This window comes from Octodon degus, unplaced genomic scaffold (genome assembly GCF_000260255.1).
Source record: "Octodon degus isolate 3935 unplaced genomic scaffold, OctDeg1.0 scaffold00058, whole genome shotgun sequence".
Lineage (NCBI taxonomy): Eukaryota > Metazoa > Chordata > Mammalia > Rodentia > Octodontidae > Octodon > Octodon degus.
The window spans coordinates 1,950,206-1,975,988 of record NW_004524634.1 but is presented as its reverse complement, the minus strand read 5'-3'; the positions used below and the strand labels follow the sequence as shown (position 1 = coordinate 1,975,988).

At 45.6% G+C, this 25,783-nt stretch overlaps 1 protein-coding gene and 1 pseudogene across 1 annotated transcript in view; one reads left to right on the top strand and one right to left on the bottom strand.

The window, feature by feature from the left end:
• The window catches only part of LOC101592687, a 59,778-nt pseudogene extending 39,603 nt beyond the window's left edge, over positions 1 to 20,175 (bottom strand).
• The window catches only part of Add2 (adducin 2), a 44,590-nt gene continuing 33,439 nt past the window's right edge, over positions 14,633 to 25,783 (top strand). The window contains exons 1-3 of the mRNA XM_004634056.3: positions 14,633 to 14,706; positions 20,995 to 21,214; positions 22,766 to 22,904. Of these exons, the coding sequence (XP_004634113.1) occupies positions 21,032 to 21,214; positions 22,766 to 22,904 (322 nt within the window). The 5' untranslated portion in view covers positions 14,633 to 14,706; positions 20,995 to 21,031. The remainder of the gene's footprint in view (positions 14,707 to 20,994; positions 21,215 to 22,765; positions 22,905 to 25,783) is intronic.

Here is a 25,783-nt window from a genome sequence, read left to right as displayed (position 1 = left end):
CTTTCTTTCTTTCTTTCTTTCTTTCTTTCTTTCTTTCTTTCTCTTTTCTCATAGGTTTACCTGGAGGAGCAGAGGGGGTGGGCCATGTGTCAGCCAAGATTTAATAAGGGAAATAGAAACTGCTTTGAGTGTCTCAACAGAGGGACTTCCATGCAGGAAACCTATGTAGGTAATGGAAGAGCTGAGAACAAAGAGGATATGATGACGGGGCTCAGATTGTCCCAGCAGAAAGCTGCCTCCACCTGGACACTGCTGGGAGACAGGGAGAAAGTGGTGTTATCCCTACCTGGGGCCATAGTCACTCTGTGGAACTAGGAGTTCCAGGGCAGGCTGGGGCCATGGAGAAGATGCCACTTGAGTCAGAGGTGGAGGTGGAAATGTCCTGGCATCTCCACCCTTCAGGGGTTTGTGCCTCCCATTGCTCCTCCCAGCTGCAGGAAGCAGCTGACACAGGAGCCTCCCAGAAGCAGCAAGGAGGGTTTGAGGGCTGGTGAGGTGTGTGGTGAACCAGGCTGGGCTGCTCTTGAGGTCCTGAAACCCTGACACTCAATAAGAGTTGGATTCTCAGTACATCCTTGAGGACTTGCCAGTGGGAAAATCATGACGATGGGCTCAAATGGCCATTAAGGAGACTCCTCTATTCTCATCATCAGAAACAAACTTTCCCAAGGGACTCCTATCTTTGCATTGAGCTTACCTATAATGGGGAGGCAAGCCTTAGAGAGAGAGTGTGTGTGTGCGCGTGCAGGTGTGCACATGTGTGCGCATGTGTGCGTGCGTGTGTGTGTGTGTGTGAGAGAGAGAGAGAGAGAGAGAGAGAGAGAGAGAGAGAGAGGTGAAGTTAAGAAGGGATTGCACCCATAGATAGAGAGAAAAAGATGAGGATCCCAAGGTCAGAGATAAAAGTGTTCACCTATGACTGGGATGGTTGTATCCACGAAGACCACTTTCCATTAAAAAGTAACTCCCAATAGAACAATGTCCATCACAGAGTTTTTGAGAAGATTTAACATTTTTCCACACAAAACACCTCTTTCCATGAATTATCTCCTGTTGTACCAAACTGGATTTGATATCTGCCCACTGAATTACACCTCCTCCTGAAGGAGGGCAAGTGAGAACCAGCTCCTTTGGCAGGTGTTGGTGTGTTTCAGCCCCAAGGGAATTGGAGGTACTAACTGATCCTTCTTTTTTGGATTGGGTATACTTTAAGGTCCTTCCAAACTCTGTCACTCTGGAACCCACCCCAGACTCTGGCAGACACCTGTAAAGCCGTGTCAGGAAGACGGCACATGAAGGGCTGAGGCAATGCTCCCATACAGACCCCAACCCATGAAGAGTCTGCTGTGGCTTCAAGGGCCTTATGTGGCCAGCAGAAGCTCTCTGTGGTAGCTTGAGGTCTTCACTTGCTTTTCTTGAGTATGAAATGGAGAGTATGTAGACCACAGCAATATTTCTTATAAATCAATTTTTCTTTACCATCCAGTGCCCTTGAACCCCACAAAGCTTCTCTTCCTGCAACTCAAGGACCCTGAAAAGCCATATATTTCCTTGAAGGTTGCATCTTCTCAATGTCTCCCCATCTCCCTGTGAGTTCTGCATTAGGAAGAGCAAAGAAGCCAGTGAGGCAAGGTGGGCTCTTCTTGGAGTTTAAGAAGAAGGTCTTGGTTTCTGCTACTGTAATAGGCTATAGACCGAGTAAGTGACAAGCAGTAGAAGTTTATTTGGCTAATAGTTGTGGAGGTCTAAGATTGAGAAGCCACAGGTGGTGAGCGCCTCTTGGTATATCAACATGGAAGAAGGCATGAAATGGGGGGGGGGAGAGAGAGAGAGAGAGAGAGAGAGAGAGAGAGAGAGAGAGAGAGAGAGAGAGATCGAGATCTGACCAACTAATACATTCCAGGAGACAAGAACTTCAATCCATTTACAAGGGCAGAGTTTTCACAACCTCATCAGCTCCTGAAGGCCCCATCTCTTAATACTATTACAATGACAATGAGATTTCAGTGTGAGTTTTAGAGGGGACATTCAAACCATGATAGAGAAGGTACAAGGGAGTGGGAAATCTGGGAACCCTCACACAGTGATCATCTTTGTCTGACACACATGCAGAGATGAGTAACAGCAGGAAGAGAAGGTGTTTAGTGAATGGGAGGGTTGAGACCCAAGGTGGAGCTAGACTTAGGCCAGAGACTAGAAAGACCTTGACCAAGGTAGAGGAAAGGTCGAGCCTAAGCCAAACCACCAAGGCAGCATGGTTACATGTCAGGGAATGTTGGGCCGGATCAGGGTGGAGGAAGTGGTTTCCCTTTGTCTGGAGTGAGCATCTCCTGTAGCAGAGTGGGGGGTGAGAAGAGTGGGGAGCAAGAGGAGCTTGAAAACTAATATGATTATTGTCTTGCTATTCAAAGAGAAATGGCAACAAGCCCATCATAGTTGGGAAATCAATCCCAACTTTCTTCCTAACTGAATGCAGAGAGGGACTCAACCTCTTTAAGGTAGCCACTACTGATCCATTGGCATTGGTGCATAATACAAAAAGCCTTGGGATTGTCTTGGCTGTGGACAAAGAGAAATCATGGATGAAGCATTTGAGAAATAAAACCATGTGGGTGGGACAGATTTGGAGGGGTGGTGGGAGAAAGAGATCAGTGGGAAAATGCAGTGAAGATTTTAGCTGCAGAACATCTGCATCTTTTGCCCATTCCTGCACTGGCTTTGATGGACCAGTTACTTTTAATAGGTTTTGTTAGTGGGTTAGTCTATTTGGCCTCATCCTGGGTGGGGCATTTATGCCAGTGGCCTCTGCTCTCCTATCTACTAAACTGAGCTACTTAGCACCCAGTCATATAAAAACCCAGGTCATTAGAGACAAATTCTCATCTCCTTTTGGAATTACATGTTTTTTTTTTTTTAAATTTTTATTTGTGTGTGTGTGTGTGTGTGTGTGTGTGGCCAGCTCAGCCCACTAGGGGGCGGGGCTGGCTGGCATGTGGTGCTGGGGGATTGAATCGCGGTCCCTGTGCTTTGCTGAGCTTGTTCTAAGTAGGTGCTTTAGACCACTGAGCCATCTGACCAGCCCCATGTTTTTTTTTTTAACCCCACAGAAACATTCAGAGATAATGATTAGTAAAATCCTTCAAATCCACTGAAAGTAGGAAACTGGGATCTATCACAAAAGTTTTCCATCCTCCTAGGAATTGTTGTGGACCTCTGTGAGCTATGAGCAATGAAGCCTTTATTTATTTTGCTTTTTAAATCAAGAAGGATGAGAACATTCTTGGTTGACCCTGTTAGAGTGATGAACTGGGGCAGTCAGAACCCATTAGCCTGGCCTGGGTGAGCTGCTGTTCAATTTGGAAGCATCGATTGAGCCCAGGCATAAGTGCCACCAAAGGTCAACAATTTACATCCACTCCTAATCCCACAGCTAACAGCTGAGCCTGTGCACACTGTCACAGTGCCTCAGCATTGTGGCTGAGGGAATCAACAGCCTCTGTCTCTTTGTTCCCACGGTTTCCTTTGTCATCATGGTGCTGCTGCTGACAGTATGCTTTTAAACAGCCCCCTCCTCCAACTCAACGTGTGGTGTGAACCAACAACACTGGCATCACTAGGAGTCCTTAAGCATTGTAGAACAGCAGATACTGCCCAGACCTAAGGAATCAGAATCTGTAGTTAATAAGATACTCAGGAAATCTGTGTGCACATTAAGGTTGGAGAAGGACTGGACAATTCTGGAGGCTAGAGGCCCATAATTCAGCATTGGCAAGCTGTGCTTTTTCCAAAGGCTCAGGGTGGGCATGGGGTCCTTCTTTGCCTCTTCAAGCTTCCTTGGCTTGTGGCAGTATCACTTTAATCCCTGCCTCCACCTTCAAATGATTGCTGTTTTTGTTTTATAAGGACACATGTGAAGAGAATTGGGGCTCACCCAGATAAGCCAGGATGACTTTTTCTGAAACTCTTCATTGCCTCTGTAAAGGTCCATTTTGTAAATAAGACCATAGTCATGGAATCTGGACTTAGGAATTGGACACCTTGTCTTGGAGGGGGCAGGTTACCGTTCAGCCACTGTACATTGCCTTGGAACATGCCCAGATAGACTTCATCCATCCCCCAGCAGTGCTCACTCTCCCCAGCTAGTCCTTCCACTTTCCAGTTTATCCACAACAACTGAAAAGTGCCAAATAAAACCAGGATTTTAAACTTTTCTTCTAGTAGAGGCATTGTCCTAAGTGTTTTGCATGGATGAACACATTTAATTTCAGCAGCTCCTTGGGAGGGTCACTATAGATAGCATCCCTACTTTACAGATGGTGAAATGGGGGCACAGGTTGTTTGAGCGGCAGCCTGCTGTCACACAGCTTATAGAGGTGAACCTGGGATACAAACCAGGTGGTCTGCACGATCTTCATTCTTCCCCAGTATGTGACAATGCTTCTGAAATGCTCAAAAGGTTATCTTTCAGGCAGAAAGGACAAGAGGAGGTCCAAGTAAAGAAAAACCAAAAGCTGAGCGAGTCCAGCTGGGGGGCCACAGAGGTGAAACCAGGCCAACTTCTGGCGTGCTTGGGTGCCCCATGCAGTGAACCACACAGCCTGGCCTGAGCTCGGAAAGTCCTATGGGCAGTGTGTAGGGATCAGAATAGAGATGAAGACAGAGACATCTCTGTCTTACAGAGGTACTCAATTTCACTGGAAGCTACCAGCTGGGCCAAGCTATGAATCTCTTGTCAAAAGGCCCCCCATAGGTGCAGGAGGGGTATTTCTTATCCCACGTGAGGTGCTGCTGTGGCTAGCATGTAGCAGTGAGGCTCACAATGCCACAAGGGAGTGTTGGGAGCTGATGAAGCTGATATTGATCCTATGTGGGAGGGCAGGATGAGGCCTCATTGTCTAAAGCAGCCAAGCTACCTCAGTCTTGAGAAAAAACATCTTGCCTAGAATTGTGCGCTACTAGTTGCTAGATAACCTTGTGTCTTACAACTCTGTAAAGGCATAAATAAAGGCCCTTACTATTTTCTGGGGGGTTGTCTAACCAATCAGGCAGATGGGGCACCACCTGACCCAGCTCTTGTCATCTTGTCTATCTTTTATGCATTCCTGCCTCTGTTTTTCCCCAGGGTACAATGGATCACACTGAGAGACCACACCTTTACCCATGGGCCTTTAGGGAAACTTCTAGATCTAAACTAAAGTAATTGCCTAAGTTTACATTACATGACTGGAAAAATAGCATTTATTTCTACCTATTCTGTCCTGGGATATATACTCCATATGGTCTTTTTGTGTGTGAGATACCAGGGATTGAACTCAGGACCTTGTGCTTGCCAGGCAGGCACTTATGCAACTGAGCTATCTTCCTGGCCACTCCATATGGTCTTATTCAGAGATAAAGAGCCATGAAATAGGGATGACTGCACATGAGAAGAAGCAAGTGTGAGGAGTGCATGATGTTGTCTCTAACACATGGACATGCAAATACCAACACATACTAAAAACTATAAAGAAGTTGAAATGGTTTTATTGTTACTATCTTCATGATAAAACCCGAACTCTACTGAATCATCAGGGAGGAGTAGAAGGTCATCAGTGTACATCTTATTTTTGCCATCTTGTTCTTGACATCCAGAGCTTCATTGCACAGACTTTTGGGATGTTTCCACAAAGGTGTTTCGGAGGCCAGCGGTTCCCTACATGAACCATTAGGTCCTCCCACTCCTAATGTATTCTCTCTACTTCCCACCACCTTCTCTTCCTAAGTCTGCTAACTCTCTTCCCCCATTTCCCTCAAATAAGCCAACTCTTCATGAGTTGTGAACTTTCAGATTCTTCAGTCTGGGGAGGGGAGGTTTGGTGTCAGATTCCCTCCAGTCATAGTTGCCAAGGGTTCTTATAATTTTCTCTTATCTCCAACTAATGAAAAACAAAAATGCCCCGGAAGGCTAATGAAACAAAACTAAAAGACAATTTTGGCTTCAATATGTTAAAGCAGCATTTGTTTCTATACCTATTCTGTCTTAAGATGTGATTTATTCAATTAGCCTCAGCGAGGACATTGTCCAGTACCTGTTTCTATGATGTCTTGGCTGGAAGTGGGCAAGGGGGACAAGAGTGGCCTCCCTACATGATTCCATGGGTTATTTGTCACTTTCCTGTTGAAGAACAAATCCATCCAGATTGGGCCAAACAGAAGAATTACTGTTTGACTTTTCAAAATGGCATTAGGTGGGGCTGGTGAGATGGCTCAGTGGTCTAAAGCACCTACTTAGAACAAGCTTAGCAAAAGCACAGGGACCGCGGTTCAATCCCCCAGCACCACATGCCAGCCAGCCCTGCCCCCTGGTGGGCTAAGCTGGCCACACACACATACACATAAATTTAAAAAAAAAATTAAAAAAAAAAATCAAAATGGCATTAGGTATGGTCTTGCCTAAAGACTACAGGTGACTGCTTGAAAGTATCTGTGACAGCCAGAGGTATAGAACAGTGAATCAGAGGACAAGTCAGCTCAGTTATATACCCTTTCTGGTGGTCTTTTGTCTACCTGGTTCTGGAGTGACTGAGTATCTGAAGCTGAGCGGAGCCATCCGGCTAGCTCAGCCATGCCTCTGCATCGCCAGGGCTTCCTGAGCACCCCTTCTTTTCCCTTTATGAAGACATGAGGTCCATCTGGTGCTGTGATCGGTGGCAACCTCAAGAGTAGGTTAAAGCCCACTGCTATACCCTTATGGCTGGGAATCCTACCACTGTTCTCCTAAGGTTTCTCTGGAGTACTGTCTAGTCCTTCCCCGCACCAGGTATTGTATCAATCTCTCTATGAGCCACTCCCCCACCCCCATGCCATCACAGGACTTGTGGTGAGCCAGGCCCTGGGCCATACCAGGTACTTAATGAAAGAGTTGGTTTTTAGGCCAGAGAAATCAGGACTCAGATGTGGACTCTACCTACAGTACAGTGACCTGGCAGCCAAGGAAGTCTGTGTAGGTGACCCATTGCCATCACTGAAGCCCACCTGTCTGCCTACAGAGGACCAGCAGCCTCCTTATTACCTGAAAGCATGGTGGCTTGCCTTGTCAGTGAACATTTGAGCTGTCTATTGTTTCTCTTGTGTATTAATCCCCATTTCCTTCTGAATGGGGGCAGAGCTATGAATAGCTACATCATCCAGTGAGAGGGGATGGGATTGACTACTTCAGCAAGGTGTGTAGGGCCCATTCTTTACACAACATGCAATGCTTGGTAGTTGAGAATAGAATTGTCTACAACTACTAGGTCTGAGGCCTTTTGCTGGAAGGCTTTGAAAATTCTTTGTATTTCCTAACAAAATCCTTTGTTAGAAAACTATGGGTGAAGGATGCCAGGAAACCAGTAGAAGTTGGGCCTGTGGCAACTGGGGATTAAACGATTTTTCCCACCTAGACATAGTGGTGAATGTCTGTAATCCCAGCATTCTAGGAGGCTGAGGCAGAAAGAACACAAATTCGAGCCCAGCCTGGACAATTTAGTGACTTAGCATAGGGTTTTTTTCCCCCCAAACAACAGGGTTTCTGGAGATAGACTTTACTACTTTTCTCCTTCCTCTGTCTTTTCTCTCTCCTTCTTTTCCTCTTCTAAACTACTTTTGTCTTAAATGATCATAGTAGTTCCTACATGATATGGAGCTTCTGTGAATTCAGAAGCACGTGAGACGCTGCTGATAAGTGTCCCCTGTGGCCCACTGATGCAGGGGCCTGACCTCCCCTTTATCTGCACCCACCAGGCAGGGTGTGGCCTTGTCTCTCATTCAACTAGCTCCATTTATTCTGCAAAGCAGCCACCACACATTCATGTGTACCTCTTCTCCCACTTGGGGGCCTCGCATTCAGGGATTGGTGAGTTTGGGGTTTTGACTCCAGCCTTAGGCTCGCAACAAATGCTGTGCTGTCGTGGCTCAGAACTAAGCTGGGCGTGAGGGGTGGCACAGAGGGGCTGTGCCTGTGGCCGGGGTGGGCAGCTGGAGCCACGATGGAAGCCATGATGGCTTCCTGACTTCTCTTTGGCCTCTGATGCCAAGCCATGCGACTGTCTGTTGCCATCTAGAGACCCCCACTGAAGTGACACATGACGAATCATTCACCTCTCCTCAGGGTGTGTGGAGGTAAGGAACATTTTAGCAGAGTTGGGCAACTTGGGCATGTGTCACTGCCATAATAGGCCTTCTATTCTTTTTACAGCCATGAGAAGTGAAGCATAGAAATGGGATTTCATTTGCTAGCAGGTGTGTGTGCTTGATCTTAGGGGGGCAGGGAGGAAAGTGTGCCATCACAGGGGTGTGTTTCCTGCCTGCATCCCCAGTGAACCTCCCTCAGGCCTTCCTCTCCCACAACCCAGGCCTCTCACTGGGGTGAATTCCAAGCCAGAGCTGCTGAGGAGGGGCAGAGGTGTGAGAACTCCAAATGGGAGTACTGAGGGGGAGCTCTAGGACTCCCTGAGAAGAATGTGTGTGAGGGTGTTCTCAGTGGGTGAGGGGAAGAGGTGAGAGAAGAGAACAAGACAAAACTTGGGGAAGCCACAAAGGCTGCCAGGTGCATTGCGTGTATTACCTTCCTCTTTGTTCCCTATGATCAGTGTTGCATTGTGGAGCTGGACTGATACAATCAGTTGCTGGAGTTTTGCTTCAACACAGAAGAGAAGGGTGGCTGGAGGGACATTGGCTTGTATACCAAAATATTTTATCTAGAAGGAGGTGATTTAGGCACTAGAACTTGTGCCACTGTGTCTCCAGGAACACCTGGCATCTGAAACAAGCTGCTTCTGGTTCTGTCTTCTCACACTTTACAAGAAGCCTCCCTCAGGCCTTCCTCACCCCCATGACCTAGGCCCTGACCACTGCTGCTTTGTTAAGCTGGCCCACATGCTCAGCATGCCATTGGTTGCTCTTGAGTTCAGCCAGCATTTATTTAGCAGCCACCTCAGTATCAGCCCTGTGGGGACCCGGCACACGGGGAGATACCTAAGATGAGTACCCACCTGCTGGGAGCTCATGGAATAGACTGCTGCTGTGGGGCTGCAAGGGGAATGGGAAGAGACAAGTAGAAGTAAAGTACCAGCAGGAGACAGAGGTGCAGGGCAGGCTCCCAGCTAAAGTGGGGGGGCACAGAGGGAAGGGCATTCCTGGCAGACACAGGGCCCTTGTGCATCTGAGTCCTGAAAATACACTGCAGCATGATAGGCAGGGAGGGTGGGGTAGGTGCTAGAAGGCCCATAGAGTGACAGGTATCAGTTCAGAGTTAGGACCTCACCCGAGGGTGTCCATCTCAAGGAGAAGGTGGGAGGACACAGAGAAAGACATAGCCAAGGTCAAGGAGGGGGTTTGTTTTTTTGTTTGTTTTAATGTGGAGCATACGTTTTGTTTGAAAAAAAATTCAGAATTAAAATTTTATATTTTCAAAAAGGTGTAAAGAATATCTGCCATCTTGGAAATAGAATCTAACTTCAACTAAGTCTTGGCTGGAAGAGAAGGAATTGAAAAAAAGGTGTGGGAAAACTGCCCCCGGTAAGGGGCTGGAGTGTTAGTTAGCAAGAGTGACAGGTAGGGGCCAGATTTGCAAGTTTAGAACAACTATTTGGATGCTTGAATGGCAGCTGGAAATGGGGGCAGAACAGAGGACAGACCAAGGGCCCAAGGACGTCAGACAGGAGGAGAGATGGAGGCATGATTTAGGCATTCTGGGTGAGGAAATCTTGCATAAACCAGAGACTTTGATGACCAGAGATTCACAGGACAAGAGGAGGAGAGGGTCAAAGCTGCTTTCCCAGGACAACTGGGGGCTGGTGCTGTGGTGGTGACTGGTTGCTAGGGAGCAGAGAAGCCTGGCTGGCTGCAAAGAGGAAGGCTGAGGCACAGGGTTAGTGGGAGTGATGGTGATTTTAAGATGGCTGTGGGGTGTAAATATCGTATACTATTTAGTATAAGAACTCAAAGGAAGAAATAAAAACAGAAAGGCATAACACAATTAAAAAGAAGGTGAGAGGGGCTGGTGAGATGGCTCAGTGGTCTAAAGCACCTACTTAGAACAAGCTTAGCAAAGCACAGGGACCGCGGTTCAATCCCCCAGCACCACATGCCAGCCAGCCCCGCCCCCTGGTGGGCTGAGCTGGCCACACACACACACACACACACACACATAAATAGATAAAATAAATAAATAAAATTAAAAAAAAAAAAGAAAGTGAGAACTTGAGGATTGGACAATGAAGAGAAGGCAAGGGAAAAGCTAGGAAATATGAGAGGGGCAAAGTCATACATTTAATGCACAAGATGGGTAAGGCAATGGTCCTGAGAATCTTAAGCATGTTTTTGAAACTAGCAGTTAATTGGTAGGATTTCATCCTGACTGATTATTTATGCTGATACCTGTGAATTAAGCAACTGCACTGAAGATAGCAATGTATAATGGTAGGGTCATGCTTGGAATGCCTGTCATTTGGTCTTCTAATTACAAACTGCTTGTCATGACATACCAATTACTGCCATACTGTCTCTCAAGTAAATGTTTGTTTAAAAAAAAGGGTAATAAATGAAAACAAGAAACAAAAAAAGTCACAGTACTATCCTGCTACAAGGCTGTATATTATTAGATTTCTAAATTTCTGCATAAAAATATGTAAATGCTTATTCTTATTTTTTAATATTTTTTATCCTTTTAATCTTTTTTGTTTATATTCTGGAGGGACTCAAAGTTTAACACATCAATACTTGATGGAAAATACCTGTTCCATGTTATATCTAAGATGTTTGATATCCAGACAGACAGTGAAGTTAAGCTCAACTGCCTATGTTGTAGGGTAATAATAATAAGCCTCTCTTCTGGGGGGTTTGCAGACCAAAAAGTAGAGAAAAAGAAGCGCTGCAAAACAGCCAACATTTTGACCCTAGCCTTTCAAGGTCAGTGAAGACTCAGGATTTAGGAGAACCTATACTGTAACATCATGTAACTCAGTTGTGTCCCAAATTTTCTGATCAAGGAGATTATGGGGCCACAGAAGAAAATGAATGATGATGTAGAGTGCGCCTAAGGAGAGTCACATGGAGAGAAAAGCATTCTCTCAGGCTTTCTTTCTTTCTTTCTTTCTTTCTTTCTTTCTTTCTTTCTTTCTTTTTTTTTTTCAAAAAACAAAAACAAAAAACCTTTACTTGTCTCTCAGGCTTTCACAGAGAGCAAGTTGGTCAAGCAAGGGCCGTGACTCATCCACATGGCTGACACTCACAGAGGATCTACAGACTACAGTTCACCATTTCAGGTTAAATCCTGAGGGGATTTGACTGACCTTATCAGATACAAAAGTTACATTTCTTGTTATATAGGTCTTGCTTTATCTTGATCTTAACCATCCAGCGGAAAAGTATGAAAACGAAGTATAAAAAGTAAAGCCATATTGCCAATCTTATGGAAAACCCAATACTATTATGGACTACTGAACTATGTTGGGATATTTTGCTGAATTCATTCACCTATAGTATTTAAATGACAATGGAATGCCCTTCTCTGACAAAACTAACCAAAAAACGGAGATACATATCAACGACCATTTTGTATCGGTATACTCAAAATAGTTAGGATAGATATACAGCTCCACTCTCTTAATTCAATGAATAGAGAGATTTGTTCCAATAGTGTTTGAGACAGGATATCATGTCTGCATCTTGTACTATGAATAACCACTAAGACAACAATATGCAATGTGTTAATTATTGAAAATTGTGCTAGTAATCGGTTGTGAAACTATCTCATTGGTATTTGTTTCTCAATAAAATTATTTAAAGAAAAATAAGACAGCTGTGGGATAGGCAGGTGGGCAGACGCTTCATAGTCTGGTGGGCAGCCAAGGACCGAAGTCTCTCTCTGGCTCTTCCCACCTCACAGCCCACACTGGCAGCAAACTGAGAGCAGGAGGCCACAAGGAACTGTTTGCCTCATGCTTTCTGAACTACCCAGGATCCTTTTCTCACGACAGCTCACGTGCACCTCGCTTCTCAGCTCTGCCAAGGCTGGCAGGTGGTTCTCAAGGCACGTGCTGGGGTTATGCTGGCTTGCTGCCACCACTAGTCAGGCTCTGAGGGTTCTCCTAGGCCACTGTCATCCAAAGTCCCCAGAGCATCAGCCCTGTCCACAAACAGGGGCCCTCCTGGGTAGTGCTGGAATAGGGCCTCTCTCTCTTCCCTGTCCCTCGTTAAAACTTGCTGATGCCTATGCTGGCTCAGCTCAGCCTGACTCTGCCATGAGATATTTGACAGTTTGCTGCCATGGTTCACAGTAACAACAGCTTTCCCCCAGTATCTCTCAGGGGCATCTGCATTTCAGTCAGTGGGTAACACCATAGCCCCAGGAATGGAGGCCTTGCAGTGGAATTTCAATACTGATAGAGAATGAAATGGGGATTATTTTCTTCAAGGAACTATTTTGCTCATCTAAGACACAGATATCTGCCTTCCTACATGAATGACAAATGTCATATCTGGAGACAAAGGATAAATTCTGTCACTGTTTTTTGCTCGATGTGGTGGTGCACACCTATGATCCCAGCTCTCAGGAAGCTGAGGCAGGAAGATTGCTGTGAGTTCGAGGGCAGCTGAGTTCGAGGACAGCCTGGGCTACATAAGGACTTTAAGGCCAGCCTGAACTACAAAGTGAGACCCCTTTAAAAAAGAAAAAAAAAAGCTTATGATCTAACAGTTCAGATTTTAGCTGATTATAGACCCAGGCCCTTCTGTGGCTGGGCACTGGGCCAAGAAGGAAGCTGGTGCTTGAAGCAATACAACTTACCTGGGTGCAGGACTGCTATAAGCTGGGGGGGGGCAGTGAGGTCTGGGATTGCAGTCAGTCGGCCCTGGAAGGAAAGGAGGGCTCCTGTATTGGTGGGCACTGGACAGAAGCAGCATCAAGTGGTAGCTGTGAGTTCATTTCCCTGGAAGGGATGCAGAGAGTGCTAAACATGCCAGCCGCAGAGTCTTGCTCCCGGAAGCAGTTTTCAGTGCCTCTGGGACCTCCAGGAACTGACATGCTGAGCCCGGGCCTGCTGGCTGGGTTGAGGATGAGGCTGTGCCTTAGTGGCATGTAGCTGTCCAGAACTCTCCCAGGAATGTTGTACCTTCTAAGTCCACACGTCATCCCTCATGGGTGGGACAGTTATCTCTAGATGGTTCTATTAGGGGCAGTTATCAGGGCGGGGATGGAGATGAACTGAGCCAAAGCTATGTCAGGGGGCAAGGGGACAGTCAGGGATGCTGCCAGTCCTGAGCCAGACAGCCCCCGCACCTCTGGAAGACTTACTCTTGTGTGCGTGCTTAAACACTCTGATGATTAATCTTTTGAAGACTTTACTCACCAGGATTTTTAGAGAAGTAAATTGCCCATATTTATAAGATGGCAACATTACATTCCTTCTTTAGGAGTACTCTATGGCCTTCTACCCAGGTATTAACTGGAGGGCACTTTCTTCTCTTGAGATCTAGGGGAAGTGGTTTTGAATTCACTAATTCAAGACCATGTAGACCTGAGGTTCTCCAACTTGCCTAGGGTGTTATCTTTTTAGGCTATTTCTGCCTTGAGGGCTGCACTGTCTATGAGTTTTGTAGGTGACAGTGAGGTGTTTTGGAGAGGGGTTCCGGGAAGTGATCTTACCCTGGGCTCCACCAGGAATCCCAAATCTCCTTCTACCTCAGAGCTGCCTTTTTCCTTCGAGGCCTCACCAGCCAGCATTTGGCAGAGGAAATGGCCGGTTTTCTGGTGAGAAGGGATTTCCATCCCAATGGTAAAGAGAACAACACTTTCTTTTCCTTTTTATAGATCTGTTTTTTTTTTTAAATATAAAAAGCGTTTATCATTCTTTATAGCTGAGTAATACTCCATTGTGTAAAAATACCACATCTTTTTCAACCATTCCTCAGGTGATGGGCATCTTGGTTGTTTCCAAGATTTGGCTATCACAAATTGTGCTGCTATAAACATAGGCACACATATATATCCCTTTGATATAAAAACGAAGTATAAGAAGTAAAGCTGTGCTGTTATGTTGAGCTGTAGGGGACTCAGGTCAAAAATTTCTGACATTGCCAGTGAAGCAGAAGACCCAATACTATTATGTACTACTGGACTCTTTTAGAATATTTTGCTGAGTTAACACACCTATAATATTCAAATAACGGAACTTAATGAAAAAAGGGGATACAGATAAATGTCCGTTTTGTATCTGTGTATTTAAAATGGTTAGGATAGATATATAGTTACATTCTCTTAATGAATAGAGGGATTTGTTCAAGTAGTGTTTGTAAATAGGGTATCATGTCCGCATCTTGTACAGCAGTTAACCACTAGGAAGAATGTATGCAATGTGTTAATTATTGAATTTGTCCTACCAATTTGGTTTGAAGCTGTCTCATTGCTATTTGTTTCTCAATAAAATTATGGAAAAAATATAAAAAGCGATCACTTGAACGTCACTTTAAATATTTTACCAACAGTTTATGAAGTAAGTTGGATCAAGCAGGGGCATAGTGCTACAAACAACATCCCAATGTTTGCTGTGTTTGTGTTTCATTTCCCAGTTTCCACCTGGATGGCTGAGGTTGTATAGATGCAGCTGGTACCCTGAGAGTAGAGTACAGGGTGCAGAGCCAGCGCTGAGAAGACAGACCCTTCGCAAAGCTTGGGGTAGCCTCCAGGTAAGTCGTCTTAGCTTTTAGAGGTGATAGGGGTGACACACATTTTGCAATGGACCCATCAGACAAAGATGAGCTTCCAGCCACTCAGGGCATTGGCCCAAATGCACCCAGCTTGCTCACACAAGAGCTGCAAGAAGAATGTGCCAGACACTGGAGGTCCTAGGTGCTAGCTTTCCCTCCCCTATCCCTGTCCCATCCCCGACAAGGGCAGAAGCCCCTCTGCAGCCTGCAACGCTGTGACTCCAGTAGGGAGCTCACTTCCTGAGAAGGCAGCTGTCCCATCTTCCTGCTACTGAGGTGCTGCTGTCGTCAGAATGTTCTTTATGCCCTCAGGAAAATCCACCTGTCTGCAGGGACCACCTGGCTCCCTAATTCTGGTCCCTGAGAGTCTAGGGAATCAGCCAATTCCCTCTCCTACAAGACAGCCCAACTGATATTCAGGGACAGTGTCATAGAGTGGAAAGGTGAGAGTCTGAGGCCACAGGCAGTCCTGGGGCAGCCCACTGATGCATGTGTGATTTGGGGAAAGGTTAGTTAGCCTCTCTGAGGCTCAGTTTCTTTATGCGAAAAACTTGGACAATAATGTCTGCCATAGAGTGGTCCTGGGAGTGAAAATAGACACTGAATAGAAATTGCTGGGTGCTAGTCTGTCACCAATTCTCTGTCACCAACTGGTTGTCTGACAATTTAATTCAATTGAACAACTGCATGTCTGAGTTCAGTGGCCCACTAATTAATGACCACAGTTAAAGGACAAGGTCACCAAGACTGCTTCCACTTCAGACAGCAGCCACAAATGGGATCCCCAGGCCCTTTGCACTTCCCGTCTGACTTGGCAAGTTGGGGATTCCTGGGACTTCTCCTCAGGTTCCACAATTCATTAGAAGGGCCCTGAGAAGATACTAAAATTGCTGCATCATGGTTTTATTATAGAACTCTAAATCAGAAGCAGTAGATGCAAGAGTTGCATAGGGCAAGGTCTGCGCAGGAGTGGGGACACAGAGCTCCATGCCCTCTCCTTGTGGTATCTGAGTTTATCACCCTCCCAACGTGTGTGTTCACAATCAGGAAACCTCCCAAAGCTTGAGCGTCCAAAGGTTTTGATTTTTGTTTCTCTAAGTCAGGGGGCTTATTTTATCAAAAGCACAGTTGAGTAAATCATTTGCCCTTTGTCTTAGTAAGTTTTCTCTTGTTGCTGGGACAAGTACCCAACACCCAAAGCTAAGGAAGGAAAGGTTTAGGTAGCTTACAGCCTGTAGAGCTTTTGGTCCACAATCAGCTGGCTCCAAAGCAGAGTTGCATGGCAGTGGGGCAACAGTTCAAGGTTGTGGAAGACAGCAAAGCAAGAAGAGCAAAAAAAGAAAGGGTAGGAAGCAAGCCTCTTTTCCTCCCTTATATTGTAAGCAGGCTACCCACCTTAAGGCAGGGAGCACGCACACCATCTCCAGGCCATCCTCTCACACAGGCTCAGGACATTTGCCTAGTAGGACCCTGGCCCCCTGCTGACTCACTTAAACTTCTGAACTTCTCAAACTGACACAATGAGGGGCTGGGGATATAGTCTAGTGATATAGCACCAGCCTGGCAAACTCAAAGTCCTGAATTCAATTCTCTGGCACAAAAAAAAATTGGCACAATGAATCAACCATTCCAACAGCTGCCCTAGGGCGTGTCCTCTACACTCTAGGATATAGAACTTCTGTGTTACTTAGTTAGGCTTGTAAACTTTTCAAGTTAATGCAATGCATCAAACATTACACCCTTTAATTGAACTCAGCCTCCAGCCCCTGTCCCTCCTTGGACTGAAGCTCCAACCTGCTAATCAAGCACTTGCACTTTCTTTTTTCTTTCTTTCTTTCTTTCTTTCTTTCTTTCTTTCTTTCTTTCTTTCTTTCTTTCTTTCTTTCTTTTTTTTGCACTTGAGCTTTCTTTTTTCTTTTTTTTTGCACTTGAGCTTTCTGATCAGACTCCCTTTAGCCATCTTAGGGCCTAGTCTGAGTCACCTTATTAGCATAAACTCAGGTTAGATTAAAAGGGGCTCATTATGAATAACAAAAGATATTCTTACTATTTCACCATATGGAAAAGATCCTAAGGGTATTTGAAGCTCTGCACCAGGAACTGGGGACAAAACCAAGTTAATTCTTTCTTTCCCATCACACCTGGCCTACCAGCCCCTGGGCTCTGATCTTCTTCCTCCTACTTAGCCTCTTCCTTGTCATCTCCAGGTTGACATGTTCCCATTAGCAAAAAATTAGGCATTTTCCTCAGTCTTTTCCCAGTTGTTCTCCTTTTGTTAGTATAGCTCATGACTGAATTAGTTTTTTGGACTGAAGTACATAATTACAGGTATTTAGTGGACACCTGTTTACCATTGACTCACAAGTCTTATTACTCAAGCTCCTAATGCTAAAGTGGTTCTGGCTTCTAAGTGACACCTATGTGACACGTAGCATGGGCCAGCACTTGCTAACTCCAGTCCGTTTTAAGTACTTCATGTACATTCATTTTGATGGTTCTTACAGCCACCTTTTGGAGCAGTTAAGTTATCACTGCTATGTAATATGAGGAAGCTGAGGAACAGTTAGGTTAACGGCCCAAGATTACACAGCTCATCGTGGGCGTAGCTGAGATTGGAAGCCAGGAAGTTCTTGTTGCAGAGTCTATGCCTTTGATCATTAAGCTATCTGTACATAATGTTGATTCTTTGTGGAGCACTTGATCCATTGTGTGAAGAGAATGATCACAAAAGATGCCGCTGGTTCACAAAGTCAGAGGGTCTGCCCTGGCCCCTGCTGTCGAGCTGATGGAGTCAGTGTCCCACCTTACACCATGCCCACAGGAGCACCTCAGGAGCAGCTCTGTGGGGCTAGGATCTAAGCAGGCAGGGGACCAGGGACATAGTAGCATAGGCTCCTCTCTCCTCAGGCTTGGGACTTCTTGGCTCCTCCTGTTTCAGGGAAGGGTGAGCTGCTTCACAGCCTTCACATCCCACTCCTGGGAAGTGCAACTTCTCTACAGGAAAGGGAAGAAGACCACCTATTCCTGCCTGGATGGAAATAACTGAGGCTAGGAAGGCTCTGTACCAGACAGTGCTGCCCAAACAATCCCTGTTCCAGAGAAGATTAGCATTTGGTAGCTGGAGGGCCTGGAAGGAACCAGGGATCTCACATCTCCAAGCTCACATCTAGTATTCATGGTGTGGGGGATGCTATTTGCTAATTTAAAAATAATATCCAAGGCTCAGGGCATTGAAAGTGTCAAGGGGAATTATTTGACATGATGAGTCACTGAACTGAGCAGTGATGGGGTTGAGTGGGGTGATGCAGTAGAAGGATTTTGGTTTGCAGCTCTGCCTGCCAGGAAAATCTGGGTGGTGACCACATGTCTGTGTGGCTGAGGTACAGTGCACTTGTATTTGACCTTGCAGTCTCTTCTTATGCTCCAGGTCCAGGCATGAAGCTGGGTGGGAATAATGAAGATATAGTATTCTCAACTGATCCCAAGCTTACAGATTGACTTGGGGCCATGGGCCGCAGTCAGTTACTCATCTATGTTCTTTGCAGGTGTTTCTTTTTTAGCAATTGGCTTGAGGAACAGGCACCAGGAGATGCAGGTAGATCCTTCCTGGGAAACCCAGATCCTCCACCCTTCTGCCTTTTCTACATTGTCACTAGCTAGGATGAGCTGTACAGTATCAGAGCTGGAAAGAAACCCCAGAGATCCTTGTCACTCCCTCACTTAGAGATGTACAAACTGAGATCCAGAGAAGGGAAATGACTTGCCCAAGCTCATGCAGGTATCAAGTGACAGAACTGAGGCAAGATTTCTGGCCCATGATTTCTAGCCCAAGCAAATTCTACCAGAAACATCCTGTATGGATCTAAACACTTTTTCCATTTAGACGAAGAAAGAGTCTGAATTTAAATGTCTCTAAGTGCAGCCTGCAGTTTTGTTCTATCAAACTGCCAACTCTATTTTAAAATCTTCTTTAGAGAATTTCTTGGGGGGGCTCACCTCTCACAGCAGACTCTGCCCACTACTGTCACTCCTGTCTTTTGTTGCCAAGTATCTCATCAACATGACCAATGAAGGTAATGCTGGTTGTGGGAGATCTGCTAAGGGCTCTCATAAGGAGATGACACATTAGTGAAAGAACTAAGAACAGGGGCCACAGTTTGTTGGACTTGCCAAAGCAAATCATGGGGGCATATGCAGCCCAGACCAAATGTACCATGGCAGGAGATGGTTTGAGTGGGCCTGGACAGGCATGGGAAGTGGCATGATATGACATGAGTTCAGAAACATGTGGGTCCATGCCACCTTTGTTTGGCATGCTAAAATTAGCCATCTCCTGGAGTGGGCATGATATTACGTGTTATAACCATTGACATGTAGCCTGTAATCTTTCAACCCTGGTTGTTGTTTAGCAACACCTAGGGAGTTTTTAAAAATCCTAATGTCCTGGTCACTCTCTAGACTAATTATATGAGAACCTCTGGCATCAACAATTTAAAGTCCCAGGTCGGGGAGATGGCTCAGTAGAATAAGCACTTGGCCTGGCAAGCACAGGTGCCTGAGTTCAATCCCCGGTTCTGCCAAAAACAAACAAATAAACAAAATAAAGAGTATTTCAACAATTTAAAGTCCCCCTGGTGGTGGCAATGTGTAACCAAGGATGAGAAGCAGCATTCTTGGCATGGGTTCAAGCCATCATGAAACCCTTGAGGCACTCTGTCCATATGCCTTCTCCTGAGCTTGCTATTCCATTTCCCTGAAAGGAAGTGTGTAAACAGTGACCGCAACAAGCCAGCTGGTTTTCCTAGGCTGATAGGATGGACTCCCACTTATCTTCTCTGGGTTAATCCATACCATTATCCTCTACACACATCACCCAGAGACTATAAAGGTAAAGGGTAGAGTCCTGACAGGACAAAAGAAGAGGTCCCAGGCACAAGGAGAATGCCCCCCACACCTTTGTAATGAGGCTGAAATGAAAGTTGTGGCTGAGGCTCATGGGGCTGCTGAAGCAAGACTGGAGGGGGCCAGGTCAGCAAGACTGGTCAGCCAAGGTCAATTGCAGATCAGGACCTGGGAGGTCAGGAGCATTCTCCCAGAGAATGTCATGGCACTCCTTCTTCTCATCAATGGGAACTCAAAGAGGAGCAGAGGGGTGGCAGAGTAAGGATGGGCACTCAGAGTCCCTACCCCTTTTAATATTCTTTCTCCTTAAGTTCAAAAGCTAATTATGGCTCACTCAAAGTTCACATCTTCTTTTGCTAAAAGAGGACCAGCCAGCAAGATGAAACACAGAGTGGTGAGGTGCATGCCACAATCTTAAGAGCTAGCAGAGCTGACAGGTGAAGGAGGCTGGCTTGGCCGAAGTCTCACTGCCAGGAAGTGAAGGCTGAAGTTGCAGTCTGACTCCTCAGATGAGCTCCGGTAGAGCAACATTCTTTTGTTCTCCATGTATGCATTTGAACAAGTGTGCTTGAGCAGAAAAAGGATATAGCACGATGGTCTCCACTGTAGGCCCAGGTCCCAGTGTGTGGGACTCTGAGCGTCTGGCCACATGTCTCCCTTCACATTGTATTAATTCTTTGTTCTCAGTATACATTTGCGGGGGGAGGGGGTTGGGAAAATAACTTTTTCTTTAATACAAATTGTGTACTTCTTTTAAATTTGGTAAGAATTGGATTCTACATTAAGCCATATTTTACAAAAAAACAAAAAACAAAAGAACAAAAAACAAAAGGAACCAATAGTTCCTTTCCAGGGGTCAGGCACTAAGCAAAGTGTTTCCCACGTTTTACTAAAGATACTTGTATGCAAATTTCCCCACTATATTTTTTGAGGATGATTACAAGAGGATTTACATTTTATGCATTTATGTATTTACACTTATGTAGCCATGCTGGGAATATAATCCAGGGACTGGGACATGCTAAGCAAGTGACTTATCCTGCCTACTTGCTACTTAGGTGACATACTGACTCCACTAAATTGTTTCTGCTCCGAAAGTGTTGCAAGTCGTGCTTCCACTGGGAAACTCTCCAAGGCAACCCCAGGGTAACCGGTTAATCCTGGTCCGTTTTTCACTCAGCCTGACATATGACAGCGCCCCCTATCTGTTGGCACAGGGGCTGCGTCCTGCCTCTGGCCACCACTGTTTCTCACACACTCGGCTGGTCACAGCCTGAGGTGAATCTAATCCTCCTTCTGCTTTTGAAGTGTGGGTCCACCTTTGAGGACCAACCTGCCCTAATCCATCCTGTCCCTCCTCTGCAGCGTTCCGGGGGCCATCCATCACAACCTTAGTGGGAAAATGAGCGAAGACACAGTCCCTGAGGCCGCCTCACCGCCGCCCCCACGTGGGCAGCCCTACTTTGACCGCTTCTCGGAGGAGGACCCCGAGTACCTGCGCCTTCGCAACCGGGCTGCCGACCTGCGGCAGGACTTCAACCTCATGGAGCAGAAGAAGCGCGTCACCATGATCCTGCAGAGCCCTGTGAGTAGGTCCCACCCAGCTGCAGACGCGTCGCTATCTTCTCTGCGCAGGGTTGGGGCTGATTAGAATCAAGCGCCTCTGGCCTGCCACGCGATGTTTATCGCTAGTGGATGGCAGAAGTGGGTAGCGCGCAGACAGCGTGTCCCAGAGAGAGGGAGAGGAGCTGGAAAGCTGCCTCAGAGCCCCTGGCCCTCAGGGTCTCAGTTTCCAGTCTTCTTTCCCCACCAAAGCGCAGCCTCCAAGGAAAGCTTTAGGGCGCCCTCTACTGAACTCAGCTTGTAGCCAATAAGGCTGAGGAGGGCCCCTGGAAAGCCCCGGAGATGGGGAGCATGGAGTACTTAGAGGGCAGGGATTCAGGGACAGGAGCAAAGGACAGGAGGCCAAGCTGGGGTCTCCTAGCTCTCTGAAGACGGTGTATGCAGGAGGACAGGCTGTCTGACGCACCCTGGAGTGGGAGGTGCTGCGTGTGCTCCCATGGGGAGAAAGGCTAGGGGACAGGAAGGTGAGGGGAGGCCAGACGGCGCTGGGGCTTCTTCGGAATAGCAGGTGATGCTAAGGGTCAGCAAGCTAGGGACAGGCGGGGATTGTGCTCCAGTACTTAGCAGGCAGATGTGACCGAAGGCTCTGCTCTGCTTCACTCTTGTGACCCCACCCCCACCCTGTGTGCCCCGCTTCAGGAAGGCAGGACACCAGTGTGGGCTGAGTGATACCCTGACTGAGAGCATGGTGAGTGGTCAGGCCCACAGGGGGAGCCAGCCTGAGGCCTTGGTGGCATTGTGTGGGGAGTCTAGAGAATAGTAGGCACTAAAAGCATTGGGCTGAGGAGTCCCTGAGAAGATCCCACGAGTGTGGCTGGAAGGGGTGGCAGGGTTAAACAGCACCAGCCTAAGTTTTGGGGCCCCAGGCAGGAGTAGGGACTGCAGGAATTCTGCTTCCTCTGACCTTTTTATAGGATTAAGCAGCTCCCTATTTCCTTCAAGTGTTTCCTACTGCCACCTGGTGGGCGAGATGCCCTGTGTATGCCATGTGCTCTGAAAAGCTAGCCTTAGGGCATTCAAAGTGGAAGCCACCTCAGAGGTCATCAGGTCCATCTGCTTTTCCTCCTATCCCTTTATTAAGCATACCTGGAAACAGGCCCAGAAGACCCACAGGCATGCTAATGGAGAGGGAAGGTGGCGTGCTTTCTCACTCAGTTCTGCTTTAAACATGCCCTTAATTGCTAAAGTGAAGTCCTGCCAAGTCTGATGGGGTGGAAGGGAGGGTGTGTCTTGCCCATTACATGCATACAGGAAGGACCTGGGATCTAGATCTGCCCATCCCCAGCACACAGGATACACGAGCATCTCCTCTTAGGGCCCCTCACAGCGATCTGGAAAGGCTCCTGCTGTCCTAGTGGAGTTGCCTCTGGAGCCCAGGAAGCCCAAGAACTGGGCTAGCTGACCCCAGGGCTGGGAGCGGGCACTGGGTGAGCTTGTCAGTCAGCAGCGGTGAGTCCCTCAGTTTCCTGTGTGAGATGCTCTGGGGGGACCAGCACCTCTGGGCCTGCTTCAGTCTTTCAGGGAGGAGCTGGAAGGCCTGATCCAGGAGCAGATGAAGAAGGGGAACAACTCCTCCAACATCTGGGCCTTGCGACAGATTGCGGACTTCATGGCCAGCACCTCCCACGCAGTCTTCCCAACATCTTCCATGAGTAAGTAGGTGCCTGGGGAGCTGCCAGGAGCGACAAAGATGGGTGGGGTGAGGAGGAGAGAAAGGAGCAGCCAGAAGCTGGTTGCCAGGCGACAGTACGAGTGTGCCAGTGTGCCGTTTCATTAGCAGGCCTGGGGGATCGCAGCAGAAGCCAGGGAGGTGGCTGGCTTTACTTTTGATGTTGCAGCAAATTAAAGACCCACAGAAGAATTATCCTTGATGCCAGGAGTGGGAGGGGTGGAGGTGACTTTAGGGGATGAAAAGAAGCCATCAGAACAAGTGTGTCCATGGTGCTCTGGATAGGCCAGCTTGATTCATGGATGAGCACCAAGAAGACACAAGGCTTTGCATGAGCTACTTTTTTAGGCTGTACAGCTCTGTCCACAGCATCCTTTAAAACAAACATCCAAACAGCTGCCCCTCAACATGATTGATATAGGATGATGGTTGAAAACTAGGAAATAATCAGGATTCTTAAGACCTGAAAATTACTATTATCAATATTTTAGTGTATATCCTTTCAACCCTTTTCACTTAATGTAGATAGATTATGCAAAAAATAAAATCACATTATATAAAATTTTAATAGCATGTTAACTGGTTTTTCACCCAATAAAATGTGATTCTGCAATTTTTAGTAGATAAATGCTATTGAATGAATTTTTCATTATTGGACTTTTAGATTGTTTTCACCTTTTTGCTACTACAAAAAATGCAGTAAACATCCTGTTAAATAAACCTGTGACTTTATCTATTACTATTTTCTTAAGATAAATAACAAAGAATAGAACTGCTAGATCATATTTGAAAGACTTTCATGCATAATAGCCAGTTGGGTTCTTTCGCCATCCTCGAGAACAATGGAGCCAGTTTACGTCCCCAGCACTGACATGGCCCATTCCTCCACCCTGATGTGTAGAGTATCCTATGATGTGTCTTGTCCTCCTCAGGTTTCAGATTACACAGTTTTATTTTGTTTTACTTTTTTCAGTTTATTTTTTATTGTTTGAATTTTTATTTATTTATTTATTTTTTGTATTTTAGGGAAGGGTCTACAGGGTGTTCAGGGTCTCACTACTAGATCAGACTTGTAGTGATCCACCTGTTTACAGCCTCCCAAGAGCTGGGATTATAAGTGTGCACCACCACACCCAGTCTCAATTGTCATCTCAGCACGCCCTGGGGGCAGGGCAGCACGGCAGGCCCAGGGATGGAACTGTTGGCCCCTGCGCCTGCTTACAGGCACTTTAATCTGCTGAGCTAGTTGGCTGACCCTATTATTTGAATTTTAACATTCATTTATTTCATTATAAATGACACTGATTTATTACACATGCTTATATACATGTTGGATATGGTTTTCTTTTGTAGTAAAGTACTTGTGCACACCCTATGCCAACTTTCCTGTTACTATGTTTTTCTTATACATTTTCAAATCTATAAATTAACACTATTTCCCTATTATATTTCCAATATATTGCAGTTGTCTTTCTAATTTTCCTGTGCTGTTTAATGTTCTCACAGTGTGTTTTTCTTCCTTTCTGCCTTGTCAAGTTCTTTGATTTCCATATAGTGGAATCTATAATTATTATTGTTATTATTTTTTTTATTTTAACATTTAGTGTGTGTGTGTGTGTGTGTGTGTGTGTGTGTGTGGCCAGCTCAGCCCACCATGTGGTGCTGGGGGATCGAACCTTGGTCCCTGTGCTTTGCCAAGCTTGTTCCAAGTAGGTGCTTTAGACCACTGAGCCATCTCTCCAGCCCTATAATTATTTTTTGTGGGTTGTTTTGCACGCATGCTCAGAGGCACCTTCTCCATGTTTTATTATCTGATGGGACAAACATGATCAATTACTTGAATTGTTTGTCCAAGTTCATTCTTTAAAATAATTTTAGAATTATTTTCAAGCTCCACCCACATCTACCTTAACAAATCCTTTTGTGAGTTTGGTTGGGATTGTATTAAATGCATTGATTTGTAATCTTAGAATATAAGCTCCATGGGAGAAATTTGTATGTTTGATTCTAGAAATTTATACATTTCATACTATTTCCTATAATAGTATCCTGCACTTAGAATAGTCTCTGATACATGGGAAGTACTTTAAGCATATCTGCATAAATGAATTTTAAATATTTTCAGAAATGAGGGATGTTTAAGTCTTCTTTAATGCCTATTAGAAAAGGTCGGTAGTTATTTTTATGTAGTCACTGTGGTCTTAAGTTTATCTACGAAATCTTATGTAGCTTTGTTATTTTAAGTGAATCTTTTTCTGCTCGATTTTCATCCTGGATTTACCTATATATTTATATAAATTCTCTTGAATTTTTATGGAAAATCATATAATCTGAAAATTCATGATCATTTAGCCTCATGATTACATGATTTTTTCCAGTTTTCTCATTTTATCTGTTAGCACTTTCAGAACACTGTTTAATAATGTATTAGAGGGTAATCACCCTTGTCTGGTTTCTGACTTTAATGGAAATACTTTTACCACAGAATTTGAGATCATTATTTTTTATTGTGTTCAGGAAATATCTTTTTATTGTTGCTCATTATAGGTCTTTCTCAGAAATAGATTTTAAATGTTATAAAATGCATTTCGGGCATTATCGATTTTTCTTTCCTTGAACAATTGTTGTGATGAGTTAGAGTAATAGAACCCTGAATATTGATCTCTCTTTTTCACATTTCTGAAATAAATTTCTGGTCTTGATACAATCTTTTAAAAATGCTCTCCTGGATTTGATTTGCTAGAAAGTTATGAATTTTGGAGCCCATGTTCACACTCAAGGTTGGTTAGCAGTTCAGTCTTGGGCAGTCTGCATCTAGTACTAGTGTTAAGGCTATAATTTTATAATATCCATTAGGGTAAT